A 10905-nucleotide genomic window follows, 5' to 3' on the forward strand; every position below is an offset into this window, starting at 1 on the left:
TTGTTGCACGTAATATTTGCACATTATACCAACAGCTGTAATGATTTTATTTTCAATTGTACTATTATTATTAATAATTTGCAATAAAGTATCATGCAATAAACTCAAGCCTAACAGGGATAAGAGATGTCTACATTTACATACAGCCTTTATTAATATTCAGACCGTTCATGTAACTAAAGGCAGTGATCTATCTATCCATGGTCCAATAACCATATATAAGCCAGAACAAATGTGGAAAGTCTTATCTGAAATCAGCTGAAGGGAAAGGTGAGTTGCAATATTACAGAATTTCTTATTATCATATAATTATAAAAGATGTCCTAAATTCTCCATACATACAGGACTTTAAAACTTTTTTGGCAAAATGTCTTCTAAAAGTTTTCATACTAATATTTTATATACTTGTGGATATTTTTTTAGATCTCCTTTAAGAATGCTTATGACAAAAGAATAAAGTATTGAAATTGTTTTCATGGCTGGAAGTAGAGGCTGTTGCAAGGTTGCAATGAACCGATGTGTTAACATGAATACATTTTGAGCGGTAGAGATGATTCTATGTGCATTTACAAAGAAATGGCAATCATGTAGAGGATGTTTTGTAAGTAAAGTTACATTTTGTTTATTTCCTCAATTTATGGTGACTTAGAGGACACAACATAGATCAGCCATTAAGATAGGAATGCTTTTGAGCACCTCATCAAATAATACCCTGGTTAAGAATATGTTCTGTACACTCAGTATCATATATATGCAGCAGCAAATAATGTTGGTAAATGTTGGTATCACGTGCAGTGATGTTAACAGTGATGTTATAACAAATGATCATGACAAATGATGCTCTTGGACACAAACTAGTGAACCAGGACTTTCTATATGATATATAAATGCAACAATGAACACTGGTATTTAGTCACAATTATATCTTGACCTGCAATTTTAGTGCTCCAATACTTTTCATATCAGTTGTGAGCTCTGTATTGATTGTAACACTATCTGAAGTGGCCAAAATTACATTAAATATAACTAATAGGTAATCTATATACAGCATATCCAAGGTCAGCACTGATGGTACTGATTTTGTATTTATTTCCACAGATGTAGAATAGGGACTACATCAGTGTAGTTGGCTGGATGATATTCTGATAGAGGAAGAGCACGATATCCTAAAGTGCTCTTCCTCTACAGACAGCTCATGTTGAAGACTTAAGGGCATATACACAGACTTCAGGTAAACTGACAGTTCATACTGTACCAGATATGAATGATACACAGTATGTCCCCATTATACTGTACCTATGGCAAAGAATATAACAAAACAGTTTCTACCAGTGCACCATTTGTTTCTATAACTGTGCACTAATTATATGCTACACCTGGGGAATATCTGCAATGAATAATATGTGCAATAACCAGAATGTGCAAGAATACAGAATGAGGAATAACTAAACTGTTGCATGCAACTCGGTGCAATAACTAATACATGTGTAATTATGGTAAATAGATGGTGAAGCTGAAGAGGGCAGGAGCTAAATGATTGCCTTCTGTTGCATGACGTGAAGTGTCTATATGTATATGTATATATCTACACAACAGTTCAGTTTAGGGGACACTGCAGTCTTATAACACCAGAACAGGGAACCTTATCCTCCTAGAGCTGAAAGATTACTTGTAAGTACTTTTTTCTGTTTCTTTAATTCTTACCTTTGTGAAATATAACGTAAAATATAATAAACAGTTTATATCTATGATTAAGTGTCGCATTCATCATCATTATAAGTCTTTAATAACATATACAACAATAAATATGATTATAAGAAATTTACCAAGTATGGTTACATCTTGGGTTCCCAATTTTTTTAGGTGAACCCCACCAAATGGATATCTTTATATTTCTCCAATTCAACTCTGTAACCACATTTTCTTTAAATTTCAGATTTATAACATATGTTACATTTGATTTTATGTTAGTATCATATACATGTTTAAACTCAATGACTAAAAACTTTTAAGTATAAGTATAGATTTACTAAAACACTAATTTTAATGGTTTTATTTCTTGGTCCTAATCTCTTGCCTGGGAAAAGAATAAAAGTGTAAATATGTGGTCTTTGTACGAAAAAGAAATTTCCTGGAAGTATTAATTGATCTGTTGCTGTAGTGCAGTGTTGCTGTTGGACTTTGACTCAGCCTGCATCATGATGCTCCTGAAGCTCACATTATTTACCTGTAAGGTTCTTTCATACTTTTCCATATGAAATCCATTGATGTGATAAATTACCTCTGGCATCCTAACAGAAGAAAGAGACAACAGAATTTGTTAGTAATTTATCTGTGTTTTTCTTTATAGTACTTATGGCCGCTCTGGACTTGCAGACTCACGTGTCTGGAGGTAATTTCTGAAGCATACAAACGCTGACATTTTTACAATTTTTAATAGACAAATTGATATGGATTCTCGCATACTAATCCAGGTTTACTTGCTCAAATATCTGTATAAATGATCTATTCCTAGAGAAAGAAGTTACCTGTACTTCCCAGAACCAGACTTGTCGTAAGTTTAAGTGTTCTACATTCTCCAAGAGCTCATAATAAGCCTATAATGCAAACATTTCCTTATGATCAGAAATGAATATGAAGTGAATGTGAATAAATATTTTAACACAAACCTTTTTTGTTCTTGCACAACAATCTTTATAGTCACAGTCACCATCATTTCTGTGAGGTTTAACAAATAGACAGACTGTTTAAGGTGATAAGAAGTAACTCAAATAGCCATTTTTTATATCTGTGGTGAGCAGAAAAGCATCTCAGAATGTAAAATGTGTTACAGGTTTAGGATTGCAACAACATCAATGTAACCAGCAAATGATGAACTAATTTCTTCCTATTATACAGAAAATTATGTGTATTTCCATATTAACTTCATTTTCCTTTGAAGTATATTTGACTGGTATTAGTGACCAGACTCATAATGCAATTGGCATAAAGTTTTATTTGCTCTATCCATCTTTCCTCTTTCCTTTTCCCTCAATCCCATTTTTCTCTCACTAAATATTTCTCTTTTTACATTTGGATTTAGTAAATTTTAGCAGTATGTCAAAACCATGCTCCGTGTAAAATATAAAATATCAGTCTAAGTAAAAAAGGTACAAGGATGAAAATTTAAGTGCATTAATTATTTAATCTGTTTCCTGTAGCAAGAGTTGTTGCCTGTGATGGTGGTGCTGCTGTGCTGAACTGCGGTCTGTTTCCCTTTTATTATCTACCTATAATATGTACTACAAGATTACGTCATACACTTTCTATTATAGAACACTGATTGTCTTAATGTCTCATCAGCATCTATCAATTAGTATAGCTTCCCCATAATTTTGTCCTTTTCCCACTGCTTTTCCTTATAGTTTAGTATTTTTAAAAGCATATTTTTGTCCAATGTTTCCATTTTAGGTCATCGTCGTATAAGGATCATCAGAGCTTTCTATGGCCGACTCGATTCCACCACTTGTGCTGCAGGACGACCTGCCAATCAAATCTGTAACAGACATTGCTCCTTGCCCAGAGCACAACAGATTGTTTCATCTAGGTAACAAAAGTTGATGTGATGTGAGAAGAACTGATGTGTGACTTGAATTTTTATTATTATTGTAAATTACCTTTATAATCAACATTCATTACTGATATCTGTAAAGTCAATGAAACCATTGTTTTGCAGATGTAATGGAAGGTGCTACTGTCGCGTGCCGGTTAAAAGATGTGTTTTGCCTGATCCCTGCTGTGGCACCTATAAGTACCTGTCAATTAATTACTACTGTACCTGTAAGTGTCTTTCTGCTATATATCTAATAAATGAGACTCAACTAATGCTGATCTGCTAATATATAATATATAATACTGTATATATAATAATTTAAACCAGATGATATCATTTATATAAAAATATAATTTTTTTAAACTGATTTTTAAAATTTGTAATCAGAATTATTTCACTTCTCAGGTAAATACAGTTCTCACAGTATGAAAGCTATTTTATGTGCAACACTACATTACTATTTTCTTATCTGTTCTCTTTTATTGCTATTGACAGAAAAACTCGAGGGATTCCAGCTTTCTTCCCAAGGGCCTCTTTTCATCAGACCAACTGCATTTGTTAGCTTAATGAGTTGTGGTGTTGATGCGCTTTAAATTAGCATGCTATAATCAACTCCTGTAATCATTTTTGTAACTTGTTTATTTGCGGTTACATGTAATCAGTTTCTCCTAAACAAATTCACTTTAGTAATAATGCTTTAATAAACTATCCACTAAATGCAAGCATAACAGTGATGAGTGTCATGTCGTATGTGTTTATCTGCAAAGTTTCTTAAAATTCAGAAAATTTGTGTAATCCAATGTGGTGATTTTCCATACTGTTATCTGATAAACAAAGCTCAATAAACATTTTAAACTCAGCACTTAGGCAAAAAGGTGCAAAAGGTAAAAAGCAGAATAAAGTTTAACAGTCCAGGGCTGTAATACAATCAAACACAGTTTATACATCAACAAATTACACGCTTTAGCTTACTATAGTATATTATTACTATTCATAGACATAACATTCCACGTACTAAATAAAAAAAGTCATAAACTCAAGAAAAATAGAATATTGTCAGGATGGTCTCAAATAAATGCGTGTGGAGTTTTATTAAAAACATTTGTTCAAATGTGAACTACAGAATCTGTTAAAATGTCCAACATTTGGACCCAGAGATAAAATAAAAAATAGAACAAGAAGTAACCTTTCCTGCAGAAATTGTACATTATTAAACTATAAGAACGGCTCTATCAGCAATTCCTTCTCCTATCTGCCAGACAGAGCCCTTGCCAAGTTTTTTACTTAGTACAAAGTTGTGTTTTTTATAAAAAAAATTTTTATACCACTGTATCGATATGACTTTTTTTGCTACCTATTATTTTATTTATTTATTTGTTTGTTTGTTTATTTAATTTTTATTATTATTACTTCCTGATTTAATCGTTTGCTCTGAGCATTAACAAACCGCATATGGATTCTATAGATATTTATATGTATGTGGATTGTGGTTCCCACTTAGAAACCTAATATGAAAGGAATAAAATATGATGGCTTGTGCATATGAGAAATAATTAAAAAAAAATAGAAATTAACAGAAAGTAATCTCCCCTAAAGACCTTTTCAAGTTACAAAAAGTAAAAAAAAAAATCCTGTTCACTATCAAGGAGTAGACATTGCTTGTGTATATAACAGCAGATTATTAACGGATTATTATTATTATTATTATTATTATTATTATTATTATTATTATTATTATTATTATTATTATTATTATTATTTAATTCTTTTGATTAAATTAAGTATGTGCCATATTAAACATGACATTATAAGAATTAACTACTAAGATTTTTTTGGTTGAATGTTTGTGAATTTATTTGTCTAAACTTACTTTTAGTCATAGTTCACAAGGGCTTTAGTTCTTTTATTTTTACCCAAAATTAATAAAAAGAGGTACAGTGAGGTGTTTAACAGTTCATCGACAAGGATCTTTAAAGATAGTCGAGGAAGCATCTACAGTGCAACTGTTCAGTCCATCACAGCAACTAACAAAAGTCAGATTGTTAAAAAAAGGCTTAAATAGTTTAAACAAACAAAAAGCTTATAGTGAGGTAACAGTTGAGAATGCTTTACCTGGTGGGGATGAGTTTCATCAACAGTGATGGGAAAACTGGTTAGGGATTTAATACACGGTTGGAGGTTTACCTTCTATCATGGAAACACTTTAAGCATTCTGCCAAGGCTATACTGGAGTAATTCAGAACCAAAAACAATTCTGAGCAGTTTTGTAAGTAAGAATGGACATATTGGATATTTCAGAATCCTAAAGTCCAAAGCTGATAGAGACGAATATTCCAGAAAATTAACAGCTGTAATTGCAGAAAAATATGATGCTCACTAAGGGCAGTAAAATAACGGCAAACTGAAATACGGTGTGTGTTTTATTGTTACCTGAGTTTATTTGTTTGTTTTATAAATGTTAGTTAAGAACACACAATTGTTATGCAGGGTAATAACACAGACTTGAAGGAGGGTGCACTTTACTATCTATCTATCTATCTATCTATCTATCTATCTATCTATCTATCTATCTATCTATCTATCTATCTATCTATCTATCTATCTATCTATCTATCTATCTATCTATCTATCTATCTAAAAAGTATATGAAAATGTAACATGATAAATCAATTCCTGAATATTTAATTTTATATAAAGTTATAATTTATTTTCAAATTAAAAAAATTACACATTACATAATTGCACATAATAATAATAAGATAATAAGATGCAAAGCAAATCCATCTTTTATCGATTTTTGTCCATTTCATCTGTTTGGGTAAACAAAAAATTTTCTTAGCAGGCTTATGTGTATTCAGAATGTGAAAAACATGTAAAACTACAAAGCAAAACTATATAGCAAAATCCTTTCATTAGAATTCTAAAATGGCTGTGCATTTCTTTTTATTTAGAAAATGGTAACACAAGTTTGTCAGAGTGAATATCCATTACTATCCTTGTGAGAACATTTATATGGTGCTTAAGCCTATGAACAGCGCTTAACCCTGATCCCTTGACATCAGTGTATTATTTTTGAACTTGTAAATAAAGATAACATAACTAATTTTTTTTTTTTTTACTTCAAAATGACATGTATAAGCTACTTGAGTTTTTGTTTTCATTTATTGTGCTTAAATACATAATTAAAATCATATGGAAGTGCCCAAGTAATATTTACTTAGTGTTTTATCATTTTATAAACTAACGCAAACAAAATGACAAACTCAAGTAAAACTTACTCCATGAAGACAGACTTTGCACATGCGCCCCTGGGCCCAAAGCAAAAACAGAATAAATCGGTCAATTTAGTTATGTTTGCAGAAAAGCATAGTGCTTTTAAGTTGTCTGCTGTCCTGGTGGTTAGTTTGTAAAAGAGATGATTTGCACAAACACGTTGCTAAACGTTCTTAGCAAACGGCATCTGTGTCAAAAACAACTGTCATGTGTGTAATCAACAGCAGCAGTTCCCAAAGTGTGGTCTAATATCTAAGCAGTTTAATATAGGTCACGGTCTGAAAAGTTTGGGAACCCCTGATCTAGGGAGACTTTTAAGGTATTGTAAATTTTAAAATGAACTTTGCCAGATGCGAGAGGCATGACAAAAAGGAATAGAACCCAAGGCCATGTGTTTATTTTTCTGAGTGAATAAATAATTGTGCTCTCACATGTTATCTGAATTATAAATACAAATCTCCTCAATAAGAAATAAGACATGTACAGCCTCGGAAGTCATATTTACAAACCCGCAATAATACAAGAGCCCTGAGATGGATGGGCCATTAACCCACATCTACTACACTGCTTTGTCTTATTGAATAAATCGATAAGCACTTGATGATATTAATCAAGTTAAACAGAGATGATACTCCCCATTGGTCCTATACAATTTTCTAGTACTGTATGTATTCAGGCAGCCTTAACTCTGTTAGATAGATGACTGTAAACATTTATTGTTGATACGTACATGAATGCAGTTGTTTCAAAATGAATTAAGTGGTCAAATGTCAGATCAATAAGATCAGAATGTTTACTCTAATGTGTTCATAAAAATCTATTTCTGACATTTCTAAAATATGTTCCACAGATTGCACTCACCATTAAACCCCATGCAAGGTAAGTGCAATACTGCAGTATTACACAGATTTCTATAAATATACATACTATACATATACACACATATACAACCACACACAAACATAAACACGGCTCAAACACGGAAATTCACATTACACAATTGCCTAAAATCTTTTACTGTACTGCAGCTTTGCAGGTAGATTTTTTAAGTTTCTTGTAGACACAGTTTTTCTGGATTTAGTCTGTCTTAATATTTTTTCTTTCTTCGTGTAGTAACGGGTTTAATGATGGTGAGACCAAATCTCTGTGTGTGGGATTTGTCACATAAATTAAAGAGAACATACAACCTACTGTACAGTATTGTAACCACTTTGCACTTGTGATTGACAGGATGTCGGCAGAGACATGATTAAAGATGCTCCAATCATATAATGAAGATCAATGGGCAGCACAGCAGGAGAGGAAGATGCCATCATCGCTGATGTCATCATTATCATTGAGGTGCTGTTATGATGTAAGAATCTCACAAATGTGTGCCTTCTGCTCATGGGCTTCATTTACTCCCTGAACTTAAGCTAATAAACACATGTAAAGTCTTTCAGAAAATAGATGCTTTAAAGTTTTCTCTGAAAGTTAGCTCTTTGCGTAAGAAAGCTACTAATGTAAGTCTGCTAGATGGCTTTGATGTAATCAGAAGATGCATGGAGAGTACAGACAGATGGGCACCAGCATCAAATTTAAACATGCAGGAAAACATCTACCAAAGCAAAGCAGTAGGAAATTATGAATTCCAGCCAATTGAAATACAAACATGTTTGAAAACATCTAAAGACATCTTACCCTATCTTACCTAACCTGTATCCAATACCTAGTTTAACAATAACTTAAGAAAGCCTTGCTCTTGACTTGAATTTAAGTCCATCAGATGAACTCTCATAACCATGAGGAATTTTAGATAATTTGCCAAGAATTTGCCAAATTTCTCTCTATTAATTTTATATATATATATATTTATATATATAAATATATTTTGTATATATTATAATTATATATTTTTATTGAGCACTTAACATGTATTGCCTTTTCACAAATAACAACTCATAATAACGTATTGTTTATAAATTTTGCTTATCTCTTAAATTGGCTGCTTGTATGACAGTACTGTTTTTACAATCGCCTGCCTGTTAATAACTATTTGCACCTATCTGCTTGAGCATTTTATTTACAATATTTTTGGACTTTGTTTATTGAATCATGGTTTGGAAGGTGAACTTTCCACATAAAGTCACACAAATCTCATCACTCTTATGCTTTGCATTGACTTTATTGTGACACTTTATTGTAATCATTAGTAAGTAGCATGTCAGTTGATTATATAACATGCAAATATTAAGTACACCAAAAACAAAATCCCACATTGTATGAATGATGGTTACATATTAAGATAAGTCTCAGACTGCTTCAGACTGAAGAGAGGCCTATGGATATAAAGCTGGGTTTCCTTGTGTTATTCTGACAACAGCATTAAAGACAATGGGAATGAGAGAAGTTGTAGTTCTGAACATTAAATACGTTTCATATTACATGTATTGTAGTCGTCATTAAATAATACAGATATTATATATATATATAGTTCCATTATAGTTACAATTAGAATCAGGAGTACACAACTGTCAGGTACTTATAAGTGAGAAAACATGGGTCAGAGACGACATCATTTATAGCAGGCACGTTACAACTGCTCTGGTCCCTCACCATCTGCAAACAACAGATTTTGATTTAAATTGTACCCATAAATATCATTATCATATTTTAATGATACATAATCATGCAACCAAACTTTTTTCCCTAGTCTGATGTTTGATGTGAACTTACCTGAAGCTCTTGACCTGTATCTGCTTGATTTGTAGTCAACACATGATTAGCTGTAAACTCAAAAACTGGGCAAAAGAGTGCCGCTTCTACAATTGTTCCTAAAAAGTAGGTAGTTGTAGTCAGGGATCATGTCAGGGCTTTTGTAAAGGGAAATATTTTGGTATGACATCCTGATACTCAATATGAAAATGTATATGTGTAACTATATCAGTTCCAGTGTTTCAGTGCTTGAAGTTCCAGCTTCAGCTCCAATCCGTCTAAAGTTATGATGTTCTTCCTGAAGCTCACTCTACTCAGCTGTAAGTCTCTTAAATAACTACAGTAAATGACACCTCTTACACCTCTAATGGTAGAAATAGCAGAATTTCTGTTCCCTTAATAGAAAGGCACCTTTGTTTTGCTTTACAGTTATTGCAGTTCCGAGCTTGTTTGTTTCTGGAGGTAATATTTGAAACCATTTAAATACCAACATTAACAACATTTTTTTTGTTGTTTTTAGAAAATATAAAATGTCCTGTGAAGGTGATGGTCCTGTGAAGTTACTGCTGTCAGTACATATATAACTGTACATAAATGCACATATTTTAGCAGTGTTTTTTTCCGCTTATCCATGGTATCCTTCATAATTAACAACAGGTCGTGCTTTTATACAATTATTCTTTATATTATTATATTAAAGAATATAATATCAATTATCAATATAATATCAATTATCAAATATCAATTATATTATTGTATTAATGTTGTAGAAAATCTGCAGGAAAATAGCTAATACACTAAACTTAACAGCAGGTATAAACAACCATTCCCTCTTTTTTTCTCACTATTAAAATTAAAAAGAAAGAAAGTAAATAAATTCCAAATTAAATTAAAATTAAATTAAATTATTAAAAATAAATTAAATTAAATTATTACAAAATAAAAAATAAAAACATAAGATAAATAAATCCTCTGTCTGGACGACTTTACCATTCAGAAAACCTACTGACTTTTATGCTAATAAAATGTCACTTATGTCACTAATGTCAGAGATTCTCTGAAAATTAATCAACAGCTTCCAGCCAATCAGGTTTGGAGAATTCAATACTGTGGCATATAGGATGAAAATCTACATTGGATTTCTGTAAAAGCTGATTTGGGACAGTGCCCATTGTAAAATAAGGGTTTCATAACTATAATAAAATGAAACAATAAACTGTACATAATAGTTTTAATAAAATAATAAAGTAAGTGATCAATATATCAATCAATATAATTGCAGTAATGATGGTATAATAATTAAGTTCTTACTACAACACTACAACTTTCTCTCTTTCTGTTTGCTC

The 10905-nt window shown here is 31.7% G+C and overlaps 1 protein-coding gene across 2 annotated transcripts; it reads left to right on the top strand.

Moving 5' to 3' along the window:
- The first annotated feature begins 1512 nt into the window (after nucleotides 1-1512).
- LOC125138488 (L-rhamnose-binding lectin CSL2-like) lies at nucleotides 1513-4320 on the top strand. Of its 2 annotated transcripts, none has more exons than XM_047799727.1 (8): nucleotides 1513-1671; nucleotides 2167-2229; nucleotides 2351-2392; nucleotides 2516-2554; nucleotides 3201-3245; nucleotides 3451-3586; nucleotides 3716-3819; nucleotides 4088-4320. In XM_047799727.1, coding segments are annotated over exons 2-8 (399 nt in total). In that variant the 5' UTR covers nucleotides 1513-1671; nucleotides 2167-2198; the 3' UTR covers nucleotides 4090-4320. The 2 variants fall into 2 exon arrangements, with proteins under 2 accessions (XP_047655683.1, XP_047655682.1); XM_047799726.1 differs by having other exon boundaries at nucleotides 1514-1671; nucleotides 2162-2229.
- Nucleotides 4321-10905: the final 6585 nt, after the last annotated feature.

The sequence above is a fragment of the Tachysurus fulvidraco genome, chromosome 14 (assembly GCF_022655615.1).
Source record: "Tachysurus fulvidraco isolate hzauxx_2018 chromosome 14, HZAU_PFXX_2.0, whole genome shotgun sequence".
Taxonomy (NCBI): Eukaryota; Metazoa; Chordata; class Actinopteri; order Siluriformes; family Bagridae; genus Tachysurus; species Tachysurus fulvidraco.

Coding starts and splice junctions, on each gene's coding strand:
- LOC125138488 (XM_047799727.1), top strand. CDS start 2,199: ATGATGCTCCTGAAGCTCACATTATTTACCT. Junction 2,555..3,200: donor TTCCCAGAACCAGACTTGTC/GTAAGTTTAAGT, acceptor TGTTTCCTGTAG/CAAGAGTTGTTGCCTGTGAT. Junction 3,587..3,715: donor CAACAGATTGTTTCATCTAG/GTAACAAAAGTT, acceptor ATTGTTTTGCAG/ATGTAATGGAAGGTGCTACT.